The sequence below is a fragment of the Dioscorea cayenensis genome, chromosome 9 (assembly GCF_009730915.1).
Source record: "Dioscorea cayenensis subsp. rotundata cultivar TDr96_F1 chromosome 9, TDr96_F1_v2_PseudoChromosome.rev07_lg8_w22 25.fasta, whole genome shotgun sequence".
NCBI lineage: Eukaryota > Viridiplantae > Streptophyta > Magnoliopsida > Dioscoreales > Dioscoreaceae > Dioscorea > Dioscorea cayenensis.
Genome location: NC_052479.1, coordinates 12,055,233 through 12,068,760, shown reverse-complemented (window position 1 = coordinate 12,068,760; position 13,528 = coordinate 12,055,233). Strand labels below are relative to the sequence as shown.

Here is a 13,528-nt window from a genome sequence, read left to right as displayed (position 1 = left end):
ATTATTAATTTTAACAAGAACTTGAGACTTTTTTATTGTCTCACCTTCGATTTTTCACAATAATGTCAAATAGCACTACATTATAAGCACTTTGGTATTATTGATTTCTTTATGAAAAAAGACTTTTTTCTTGAATAGCAATTACTTAGTCTATAATTTTTTTTATTTTATTACTCGAAAAATTTATCTTTTTTATTTTAAATTTTAAATTCATTTTTTTTCAAACTTATCATTATTATTATTATTTTACTTGCCCATTTTCTATATGTTCACACATTTGCAGACAAATGTATAACCATTCAAAGCTTGTTGAAACTATATTTGAAAATAAACATAAATTTTTTTTGTCGTGTATGGCTTATATACGAAAGTAAACAAGCAAATGCGGAAATGAAGTATAGTGGAGTGACGACATTTGTCATATTAGGAGAGCATCGGTTTGATAGGTTGGGGGTGAGGGGCAATGCCCCGCGGTATAATACAAGGGTAATTTGTATCAAGTTAGGACTATGATTTAATAATCATGTAAACTGTACCCAGATAGGATTTGTATCTGGATAGATTTAGAATTCATATAGGGTTAGGATTTGAATAGGTTTGTATCTGGATAAGCTTAGGTCTTTTATTTATAAATACATGTAACCCTAGTCTTTTGTTTAGTGCATGAGACGAGTGAATAAGAAGAATATGACCGCTCTACTTCTGAGGATGTAGGCACATTGCTGAACCTCGTAAATCTTGTGTGTTCGTGATTGTCTTGTTGCTTTCTTGATTTTCCCTGCATATTCTCTATTTTTCTAACAAGTGGTATCAGAGCGAGGTTTCATTGGTAGGATGAACTCAGTTACAAAATTCGATGTGGAAAGGTTCGATGGAACTGGGAATTTCGGATTGTGACGGCGGGGGGTAAAGGATTTGCTACCGTAGCAATGGATGTTGTTAACATTAGAAGAGACAAAGTCTCAAGGTTTGGAAGACCAGGTATGGGTAGATTTACAAACAAGAGCTGCGTCACTTATTCGGTTGTGTTTGGCGGATGACGTTATGTATCACATCATGGATCTCTCATCTTCGGTGGAGGTTTTAGAGGAAATTAGAGAGTCAATATATGTCGAAGTTGCTGACAAATAAGTTGTATTTGAAACAGAAAGTTGTATGGCCTGAAGATGCAAAAGGTACATATCAGGTACAACATATCAATTTCTTCAATCACACAATCAGTGATTTGTAGAGAATTGAGGTTGGAATTGAAGATGAAGACAAAGCTATGATTTTATTGTGTTCTTTACCACCTTCGTATGAGCATCTGGTGACTACACTCACATGGGGGGAAAGATACAATCATAGTAGATGAGATCACTATGGCGTTATTGGCCTATAATCCACGAAAGCAGAACTATGCTGAAGGTTCTCAGACTGAAGCGATGTATGTGAAAGGTAACCATGAAATTGAGAGAAGGCAAGGAAAATATGGTTTTAGCGAAATGAATTCTAGAGTCAAAAAATCTGTGCAATGTTATAATTGTCAACAGATGGGGCATATTAGAAAAGATTGTCCAAACAAGAAGCAACAAATTGATGAAAGGAACAGTGATTCATCAAAGTTTGCTAATGTGGTCCAGAATGAATCAGATTATAGTGATGGGGATCTGCTTTCAGTTTTATCATGTCATACCTCAGATTCATGGATTTTAAATATGAGATGTTTGTTTCACATGACATCGAACAAGGACTGGTTTGATTCATACAAATCAGGGAGTTTTGGTTTTGTCTACATAGGCAATGATAAAGTGCGTGCTATTGCTGGAAAAAGGCAGATCAAGATTCGGATGCATAATGGTGTTGTTCGGACTTTGTGTGATGTTAGACATGTTCCAGAATTAAAGAAGAATTTGATTTTTCTGGGTACTTTATATGGAAATTGTTTTGGCTATAAAAATGAAAAGGATTGCATTAAGGTGAGTAAGGATGGTGTGATAATGATGAAAGGGAAAAAGAGTATAGGAAATATCTACAAGCTAATGGGAAATACAGTTGTAGGTGGAGTTGCAGCTGCAGTTACAAAATCTAATCAAGTCTATCACTACAAAGAAGTTCAAGCATTGCTTGGACTTGATTAATGTCTCCAATGCTAAGGAGACATAGCACTCAACCTATCTGGATATTAAGGAGCTTCCTGGTTTATATCTTCATGGGGTATAATCGCCAAGGTGGAGATTGTTGTGTGTAACTCATATACAAAAGTAAACAAGTAGATGCGAAAACGGAGTGAAGTGGAGTAATAGCATCTGTCATACTGGGGGAGCATTGGTTTGATAGGTTGGTAATGTGGGGGCATAAAATACAAGGGTAATTTGTATCTGGTTATTATTACGATTTAGTAATCATATAAACTGTATCCGAATAGGATTTGTAAAACTAGATAGGTTTCATATCTAGATAAGGTTAGGATTCGGATAGGTTTGTATATGGATAAGCTTTATGTTTTTTACCTATAAATACATGTAACCCTCGGTCTTTTGTTTAGTACATGAGACGAGTGAATAAGAAGAATACAACCGTTCCGCTCCTAAGGACGTAGGCATATTTCTGAACCTCATAAATCTTATGTGTTTGTGATTGTCTTGTTGCTCTCTTGATTTCCCCTATGGACCCTCTATTTTCCTAACATATTCAAACTAAAAGTTCAACATTACCAAATAAGCTATTTTATACGTGCTTAAATAGATTTATGAAAGGAAGTAATAATAAATTCTAAAGTTAGGCCTCTATAAATATTGGATTTTATTAAAGAGAATTTTTAAAAAAATTGTGATTAAAAGGTATATCTAATGATGTCAAAGTATTTGTTGAAGAATTTGTCTATTAAATTTTGCATCATAGAAGGTTAATAAAAAATAAACACATAAGGTTATTGCTTTATTCTCCAGCACACTTAAATGCCTACAAGCAAAGAAAGTTCAAGAAAATAAGATTTTATTAATTTCTTATAAGATTATTCCCACTAATTTAAGCATTTTCATACAAAAATCATTGAGATACATTTAAAATAAAATTCAAACTTAACCAAAATAATAATAATAATAATAATAATAATAATAATAATGAAAAAATAAAATAAAATTGGAGTAAATTATGATTGAAAATCAATAAAAAAAAATACATGCTGTTCATTTAACTCATTATGTTGAATAAAGCTTCTCAAACATATGCATATGTATATATATATATATATATATATATGATATATATATATATGCATATGTATATATATATATATATATAATATTTATATATTTTGAGTTATCTAGGTGACTTAGATGTAGTTTAATTTGATTTTGATAATCAGCTTAAAAACTATACTTAACTTTAGTTTAAAAACTTTTAGTATAAGCTTTTATCCAGCCAAACTCAAGCGAATCATAAATATCTTAATTGATTGGCAACTCAAAAGTTAGGTAAAGATTAAAGCAAATGTTACTAAAAGCATGCATTGTAAGAGGATCGAACTTTTGCAATATTCCTCACCCCCTAAAAAAACATTGAAATTCCATGCCTTTATATACACACATATATATATATATAGACTTCTCTAGAACAACACTTGTCTTGAAAACCACTCAATTGATGAAAAAAATGATTCTTATGCTTTGGCCTTGATGACTCACCATATCACATCTTAAAGTTATTTACTAAACTTATATTAAAGCCATTTTTATTATTGTATTTTTATTTTTAATTTCCATCCCTAATGTTGATGTAGTGCGCACATAATGTAAAATGATGAATCATATGATACTATTTCATTATAAATTCCTTTTATTCCTTTAGAAATGAAAATTCTATGTGCCAATGTTTATATGAGATATGTTGCCATATCATCATACTAAAATATAAAAATTTAATATTTATATATATATATATTATTGTCACATATTTTTGTCGCACTATCATTTTTATAAATATTTTTTATAATTCGTACGGTTACAAATGTGGTATAATAGACAAATATTACATGTCATGTCAACAATAATACATTTCCAATTATATGTTGCATGGCATCTTAGCATCAAAGATGATGAAGAAAATATATATAAGAAACTTCTAGTCAAAATTAATTGAACTTCTCAAATACTAAAATAATGATAAAGTAAAAACTCTGGAAATTTAAAATAATAATAATATCTCACCATGCTAGATATAATTAGCATATTTATAATATCTTAGCACTTTTATGTAAGCACATAAATATAAATAAAACTATAATAAAAAAAATAACATAATTATCAATTTATAGAAACCAACATGTATAAAAGATTACAAATCAATCCTACATACCTTATATCATTATTATAACTCTTTGGCAATCCATAAGTCATATAATTCAAGATCTAAATGGTTTCAATCAATTTGAGAGCCATAAAAAATAAAAAGAAAAAAATTAAAGAGAAAAAAAAGGGTGGCAATGAAAGTAAAGCATCATTGCAATGGCCCTCTTTCACTCTTTTGTGTCAAGAGAATCATGACAAAGCTTTACATCAAATGGGAGTGTGCATGATAAAGTAGGAATGTCAGGGTGGAATGTTGGTTAAATTTAGGGACTACCAATATATATATATATATAAATATAAAAATATATAATATTTATTTTCACTTCACAAATTGATTGTTCATGATATTATTCTATGGTGTATGTTTCTTTGTAGTGAATTAAAAAAAAGAAGATAATTTATGTTCAACCTAACCATGATCACAATGTTTGAGAGAATAATCGAGAAAAAATCACAAGAATAAAGTGTTCATATGCATGAAATTTTCAAAAATTAATTTTTAAATCCTAAATTGGATGGATTTTATCGATAAAATTATTTATTTTATATGATGTATAATAAAATTTATAATTCAACATGACATCAAGTTTTATGCATAAGTTCAATAAAATATTAACTTGACAAAAGTAAATAATGTTCTAAAACATCTTTTTATCACATTGAAGAAAAAAATATATATAATAAATAATTAAATAAAAAAGCTTTGTAACAAAAGCAACCAATTACTTCAACACAAGAACTTTACTTTAAAAGTAAATAAATAGAAAAAAAAAATTGGAAAGTATATGTACAAATTAGAGATCAAACAGTACACAAAGGGCAGACAAAAGATGGCAGCTTTTGCTTTTGAATGCTTGTCCCCTTTCCTTTTCTCTATCTATAGGACTATAACTATGCCTCTGATGCTCTTATAATTTTCCCAGTGAGATATGACAGCACCCTGACTTTTATTTTATATATATATATATATTTATATTTATATATTTATAGTATATCTATTAATATATATGTATGTATATATATATCTATGTATGTGTATATGTGTGTGAGAGGGAATCAATAAAGCAACAAAAACAAACACTCACTTCCTTGTTTATATTTTATCTTTACTTTTTTTTTTTCTATATTATTCTCATTATTCTCTTCATGCAATATTATTTTAAAATTAACATTGGCTTATTATTTATATTTGGCTTCTCACAAGAATTTTTTTTTTACTTTATGAACTAAATAAATTCATGTGTTTTGATATTTTTTTTATTTACATAGAGTTTTTTCAACATGGTTAATTTATGAAATAAGTGTTTATAAATAATAGATAAACATATTTATTTTTTTTCTAATGGTGTTTATTTTATAAATAAACAGTTTTGAATCATAAGCTAAGAACTAATGTTTTTGGTGAAAACAAGTATATGGTAGAAGAATTTTATAGAAAATATAAGTTAATACCTAATTCATGACAATTATTTAATTTAAAAATTAAAATATTTGCTTAGTAATCAAAACCAATAATCAACTAATGGAGGAGTCCAAATGATAGAGATTTGAGGTTTATTTTTTTTTATTTTTTTTTAATAAATATGGTTGAGTTTGAATTCTTGTGAATAATACAAAAAACTCTGTAAGAGATCTCTACTCTCTTATATAGTTCTCAGTATCTTTTTCTAATTGGTTTAAATTTTGTGGTTCTTAGAAACCTGGTGGATCATACATAGCCTTAAAAAACCAACAATAATAGGATTCAAAATTTTTTCAACCACAAATATAATTGAATAAGCGTTTCGGGGGTTTTTTTCCCACTAAAAGTGTATTGATATTATAAAATAAATAATTTTGATGCCTTTTAAAAAACATTTAATAACAAATATTATTTTTCTCAGGTATTATTTATATGCCCACTTTAACCAATTCATGGGGATTAAGAAGCCTGGTTAAAATTAGTTGATAGTCTTAAAATTATAAAAAATTATACCAACAATCCATAATTAACTTTATTTAAAAGGTCCATCATAATTCTATTAATTTCTTTCTATTTTAATTACTCCCTTCGGTACTATTTATATGTCCATCTTAATGATTAAGAAAGTTAATTAAAATTAATTAGTAATTTAAATTTATAAAAAAATATATCACTTTTTAAAAATTACCTTTATTCAGTCCACCAAAATTCCATTAATTTTTTTATATTAATTTATATTTTATTTCTTCTTTCAAAATGGTGTTTTATATTTATCAAAGAATATTGAAAAATGCAGGATAATTTTGATAAGAAAAATTATTTAATGTTTTATAGATTTTCTAAATAGATATATAAAAAACTAAGAAAAAAAAAATATAAATAGGACCGGATAGAAGATATCTCTCAAAATGATAAAATAATACTTTATATTTTTCAAAAATAGTAGAAAATGAAAAAAATACATTAAAGATAAATTAAAAAAATATAAAAACATTATTTAATATTTTATAAATTTTTTAAATGTACATAAAAAAAACAGACAAAACTTTCCAAAGACATGAATTAATGAATAGGACTGGGAAGTAAAAAACATAAATTATAAATTTATTTCTACAAGTACATTCAGGTTGTATTAGCTAATAAAAATATAGGGGGAGAGAATGAGGAGCACAATCCAACAAAGATATGCTTAAACTTTATCTTTCACCAAATCAGAGAAGAACACATATCCCAAGGCACATATCTCAAAATGCCACCAAATGCCATATCCACACACACCTCATCCCACTACCAAAAAAAAAGGGACATGATTTAGGAGCTTAATGAATGGCCAAACACAAGGAATGTTAGTATTCTCTCATTGCATGTCTAACCACAACCATAATCTCACACTTTCCCACATTACTACCATTCCTCTTCTCCCTCTCTTTGTTTATTTTCCTTCATTTCCCTTTTGTTTATTTATATAATAATAATATCACCAACTCCTACTTTTACTTTTGTTCTCTGTCTGTCTGTGTGTGTCTCTCTCTCTTTAACTTTTTTTTTTTTTAATATATTTGTTTAAGATGATCATCTTTATTGGAAATTTGAAATTTGTTGCTTTTGTTTTCACACCTCCAAACTACATATGTGGTATCATCTAAAAAAAATTGCCCATAGTTGTTTAAGTGTGAGAATTTATTTTCACTTCTCATGAAATGAAAAAGTTCAATTTAATCATGAACCAATCTTCAAACTTTCAAAATTAATCATTAGAAATATTTTATATTTTTAAAGATTGAAATTATATACATAGCTTTTTTTCTTTTGTTTTTTATTGTATTTGATTCACTGATTTCCATGAGAGTCATGGATTCTAAATCAGTACAGTTGAGGTTTTAAAAATTAATTATATAAACATCTTCTAGTGGGTTTTTTTTACATATAAAAAATGAACCAACTCTTGCTAATAGCCTTCATTTATTTATAAATAGAAAATAGATAACTAGTATTTTTTTTATTAAATTTGTTATATTTCATTAATCGATTAAATCATTACTTAGACATAATAATACATCAAAACTTGTAAAATTGATTTTGAACTCTTATTTATTATTTATACAAGTAAAAAATTACATTGTTATTTGTCCATATTTATATATAAAAAAAAATTAAGTTGTTATTATTTCCATATTAACATTTATTTACATGTGTTTAGCAAATATTATAAATAGACAAATTAGATACGCATTCAAATAAAAATAAAAGTAATTATTGACTTCATGGCCATCTTTTTCTTTTTACCATATGACCTAAAAAATTATCATAACTTAATATTAAGTAGATGTTTTTTTCTAAAGGAAAATTAAATCAATTGCATTTCTTTTATATCATAGCTCTAACATGGAAATCATTCTTGCACTCTCAAATGCTTGCTAGAGAATAGAGAACCATTACTAATTTACAACAATGGACCACAATCTTTGCATGGCATCAAGTTTGTCAAAAAAAAGTACTTGCAATTTGAGCTTACATCGAAAGGAGCCTTTAGTGACAACTCAAAAGAGAAGGCCTCAATGTTGTTGATCTCGAGGCAATCGATCGATAAAATGAACGGTGGTGATATGATACACTTCATCTTTGCCTAATATATATATATGTCTACCAAATGTACCAACTAAAGAGTTTAATCACATGCTATGGACCCCTTTTTGAGAGGGTCATGCAAAAATTATTCTCTTTTGAATTGCATCATTTAGGTGCTTTTTCTTATTGTTCTTAACCTAACTAACATTCCTTATTAAACCTCTTTAAGCAAGTGGGCTATATATTTTATTTACTTTGCTCTCTAACTTTCTTTATTTATCTATTTAATGCGGCGCAATGATATTTTCTTTTTCTTTATAATTTTATGTGCTATTAAACATTTCTAAAAAGGTCATATTTTTCTAAGTTTTTGGGAAATTTTCTTAGGTTATTATTATTTGATTTTATTTTTTTTACAATTCTATTTATAAATTATTTGTTTATGTTCAATAGAATACTATTAAATTGATATTTTGGCCATATATATATATTTATATATATATTATATGTTATATATATAATTAGAATATTTAGAAAGCAAGATGGAATAATAATAATAATAATAATAATAATAATGACACTATGGGTTCCCTTTTTCTTCAAAAACAAAGTACTAACTATTCAATTGGATCATATGGTGGTCCTTTTTTGTTTTTTATATGATATGGTGGACAAATCACTCAGCTTAACCAATGATATAAGAGAAAATCGATCACTAAACCTCTCATTTACTAAGAAAAAAAGTTATTATTTTTCTAATCATAGACATGCATAGATAAAAAAATAATTTATCAACTCACCAGTACTCTCATCTAGTGTGCGTTAAGGTTCGAATATGCTTTCTTAATAAAAATGTAAATATTTTAATTAAAAAAATCTGATATTAATAAACCAAGAAATTATTATCCAATTTGTTCTAATTTATTTATAAATGTTAGTTAATAAAAAATAGACACATTCTTTTAAAAAAAAATAACATTCTTTTAATTTTTTTTAATTCACTTGTCTTATTATGTTCAAATTTAAACGTTCTATAACAGTATATAAATAAATATAATTTCATAAGAACATAGTACTAATCACCTACTTTCACATAGGCATACAAGGCTATAAACAGTTATATATATATATATATATAAAGAGGACAACAGAAAAAGAAATAAAAAAAAGAAAAAATTCCACTCCCTCTCATCCTCTCTTTGAAAAAAGAAAATTCCTTGGCATCAATCCAAGAAAGAGAGTGAGAGAGAAAGAGAAAGAGAACTTATCCTTGCAAAAATCCCAATTATACATGTCAATGTCATGCTTTAACCAGTCACATAAAATTCTCCAAAGCTCACTTCCCAAGCAAGTGATTGTAACAGAACCCCACCAAAGAATTCTTGTCTTTTGATCTCTTTCAAGCATGCATTGGTTCAAGTTTGCATCTTTCCATCTTTTAACACTCCACCACTTCTCTCTCTTTCAGTCTTTTTCCCCAAAATCAAGAGTGCTAACCATGTTCTCCTCCTCCACTCCCTCTCTTTTTTATGCTTTGTATACAATCAAAACAGCTGTGAAGGCTCTATACTGAACCTCTTTATCAGTGTTCTTCTTGTTTTTCTTCAGTTTTTCAGCAAGAGAGTGAGCTCAATGGCAGTAAAGAGTGGTAAAGTTGGGATCTTTTCAATCTTGTTCTTCTGCTTATGGCTTTCTTCTTCTTCTCCACCTTCTTTAGCTGAGCTTTTATCTCCAAAAGGTGTCAACTTTGAAGGTATTTCCCTCATTCTCATGGTTTTCCTTTTTTTATGAATTGGTTTTTCATCTACTACACTTGTTGTTGATTCACAGTACAAGCTCTTATGGCCATAAAGGAGATGCTCAAGGATCCTCATGATGTTCTTAATAACTGGGATGGCAACTCTGTTGATCCTTGCAGCTGGGCTATGGTCACTTGTTCCAACCAAAACTTTGTCACTGGATTGTAAGTCTCACTCAAATGGAAACAAAAATAATCTCTTTTTATCTTTGTTTAACTTTATCCATTAATGTCATTCAATCTGTGAACTACTTGATTTCAGAGGGAGTCCAAGTCAAAATTTATCTGGTACTCTTTCCCCAAGCATTGGGAACTTGACAAATCTTGAAACTATGTATGCTTATATCTTGTTATTTTTTTTTTCTCTTCACACTTTTCTTCTTCTTCTTCTTACTCTCTGTTTCTGTTTATGTTTTTAGTCTTTTGCAGAGTAACAATATATCAGGAACAATCCCAAGTGAGATTGGCAAGCTTCCCAAACTGCACACACTTGATCTTTCAAACAACAAGTTCAGTGGAGAAATTCCCAATGCTTTAGGGAATTTAATGAGTCTTGAATACTTGTAAGCAGAGATTATGAAATTTCCAAAGTTTTATTGCTTTATTTGTTCACTTAATAATTCCCAATTTTATTTTGATTTGAGAGCAGGAGGCTCAACAACAACAGTTTGTCTGGAGCTTTCCCTTTATCTTTGGCAAACATCACACAACTTGCTTTTCTGTATGTCTATATATATATACATAATGTTGTTTTTCTCTTTGAAAGTGCTAGTGATGTAGTTTTCATATGAAGTTTTGGTCTAAAATGTATTGCTTCTATTGCTTTCAATGCCTCAGGGATTTGTCCTACAATAATTTAAGTGGTCCTATTCCTCGGTTTCCAGCCAGAACTTTCAGGTAAGATTTTTGGCATTCTCTTTGCTGCCCCATCTTAATATTCGAAATGTTGTGCAATAGTGTTAGGAATTTTGAGCACCATGGAAGTTGTTTTCTCATTGATAGGCTTCCAAACAAACACTTCTTTTGGATGGATTCGATTATTATTTGCTATGGACCATAATATGCGGAAATTCACATTCCATCTGCTCTTTTGGGCTAAACATATCTTCTTTGTTGATTGATTAGTGTTTTCTCCCGTCTTGATTTATACCAAAATGTTAATTAATCCTTGTCTGATGTTTTTGCAGCATTATTGGAAATCCTCTAATTTGTGCAACTGGTTCAGAGCATGAATGCAATGGAACAATGCCGATGCCGATCTCCTTCAACTTGAATAATTCACAAAGTACTTTTTATCTATCAGTCAATTTTCATGTATAGTTTCTAAAATTCACATAATTGATTCATTAACTTTTTATTGTTTTTGAATTTGTAATTTTGCCTATATTCCGTGATCTCTCTGTTTTGAAACTTTGTCAGCTTCTTTAGACGTACAATCTCTTCAATATGCTACTGAAACTTGATTTAAATTACTGTATTTCATCGTATTTTTTTTATACTGATTATGTATGTATGTATATTCACAAAGGTGCTCCACTGGTGGGAAGAACAAAAACTCACAAAGTTGCTCTTGCATTCGGTTTGAGTCTTGGATGTGTTTGTGTAGTTGTTACTGGCCTCGGGCTTTTTCTCTGGTGGAGGCAACATCGAAACCAACAAATTTTCTTTGATCTCAACGGTTAGTGAAAATTTCAAGAAATATTACCATTCAAAATTACAGCATCGTACTGATTACTTGTCTAATTTCCTTCCAGATCAACACAAAGAGGAAATATGCTTAGGAAACTTAAGAAGGTTTCAATTCAGAGAGCTTCAGATTGCGACCGAAAATTTCAGCAGCAAAAACATACTCGGAAAAGGCGGCTTTGGAAATGTCTACAAAGGTCATCTGCAAGATGGGACGGTCGTTGCAGTTAAAAGGCTTAAAGATGGAAATGCGGCTGGTGGAGAGATACAATTTCAGACTGAAGTGGAGATGATAAGTTTGGCAGTGCACCGGAACCTCCTCAAGCTCTACGGGTTTTGCATGACTGCAACCGAGAGGCTTCTCGTTTATCCATATATGTCAAATGGAAGCGTTGCATCCCGACTTAAAGGTAAAACATTAATCGTTATTATTTCCTGTGTTTATCAATCATGTTAGAACTTATCTTCCAAACAGAACTCGAGACAATTGGAAAGATATGCTCACATTTGTCATATTTTTATTTCCGGCAGCAAAACCACCATTGGATTGGAGTACTCGAAAAAGAATAGCATTAGGAGCTGCAAGAGGCTTATTATATCTTCATGAGCAGTGTGATCCGAAAATAATTCACAGAGACGTAAAGGCAGCCAACATATTGCTAGATGATTATTGTGAGGCAATTGTAGGAGATTTCGGTCTTGCAAAGCTTTTGGATCACAGGGACTCACATGTTACTACAGCAGTTAGAGGCACCGTCGGGCATATTGCGCCAGAGTATCTCTCGACCGGCCAGTCTTCTGAGAAAACCGATGTTTTCGGCTTTGGCATTCTCCTTCTTGAGTTGATTACTGGACAAAGAGCGCTGGAGTTCGGCAAAGCGGCAAACCAGAAAGGGGCCATGCTTGATTGGGTATGCACATTAGTCTCTTATTCTTCCAAACATCGAAAATATATGTTTGGTTTACATCTAACATCTGACCATGTCTATACTGCAGGTGAAAAAACTTCACCAAGAAAAGAAACTGGACATGATGGTGGACAAGGACCTAAAGAACGGCTATGATCGAATCGAGCTTGAAGAAACCGTCCAAGTAGCGCTTCTATGCACACAATATCTGCCAGGCCACAGGCCAAAGATGTCGGAAGTAGTACGAATGCTTGAAGGCGATGGTCTCGCCGAGCGTTGGGAGGCATCACAGAGAGTAGAGTCTCACAAGTTCAAGGCCCCGGAACTCTCATCATCAGAGCGGTACTCGGACCTCACTGACGACTCATCGTTGCTAGTTCAAGCGATGGAGCTCTCTGGACCAAGATGATACACTATAAAAACATCGGAACTGAGGATTTCGAGACAATGTATCGTCGCAATTTCATTCAAGAACTTTTGTACAGTTGTGTATATGAAACCGGTGGTTCGGTTACGTCGAGGTTGATTCATGAGCACTTGTATAAAATTATAGCATTGGCTTAAGCATGAATCTAGGATCTAGATTCATGAAAAGAAGAGAAAGTTCCATATGATTCAATGGTATGAATTGTAATGTAAGTTGTTTGTTCATCTTTTGAAGGTTTGAGTGTTATCTAAGTTAATTGGTTTTGAAATTATAATTTGAATATTGAATCAGAGGGAAACTTGTTTGTATTCTTGGTTTTTTGTTTTTTGTCAATTTGATGCAAGTGGG

The 13,528-nt window shown here is 30.1% G+C and overlaps 1 protein-coding gene across 1 annotated transcript; it reads left to right on the top strand.

The window, feature by feature from the left end:
* The first annotated feature begins 9,698 nt into the window (after window positions 1–9,698).
* Window positions 9,699–13,488, top strand: LOC120269037 (protein NSP-INTERACTING KINASE 1-like). Its single transcript, XM_039276327.1, has 11 exons — window positions 9,699–10,114; window positions 10,192–10,324; window positions 10,422–10,493; window positions 10,579–10,722; window positions 10,809–10,880; window positions 10,997–11,056; window positions 11,347–11,444; window positions 11,688–11,837; window positions 11,914–12,255; window positions 12,377–12,756; window positions 12,842–13,488. Exons 1-11 carry the CDS (start codon window positions 9,994–9,996, stop codon window positions 13,160–13,162), a joined length of 1,893 nt encoding a protein of 630 aa, XP_039132261.1. The 5' UTR covers window positions 9,699–9,993; the 3' UTR covers window positions 13,163–13,488.
* Window positions 13,489–13,528: the final 40 nt, after the last annotated feature.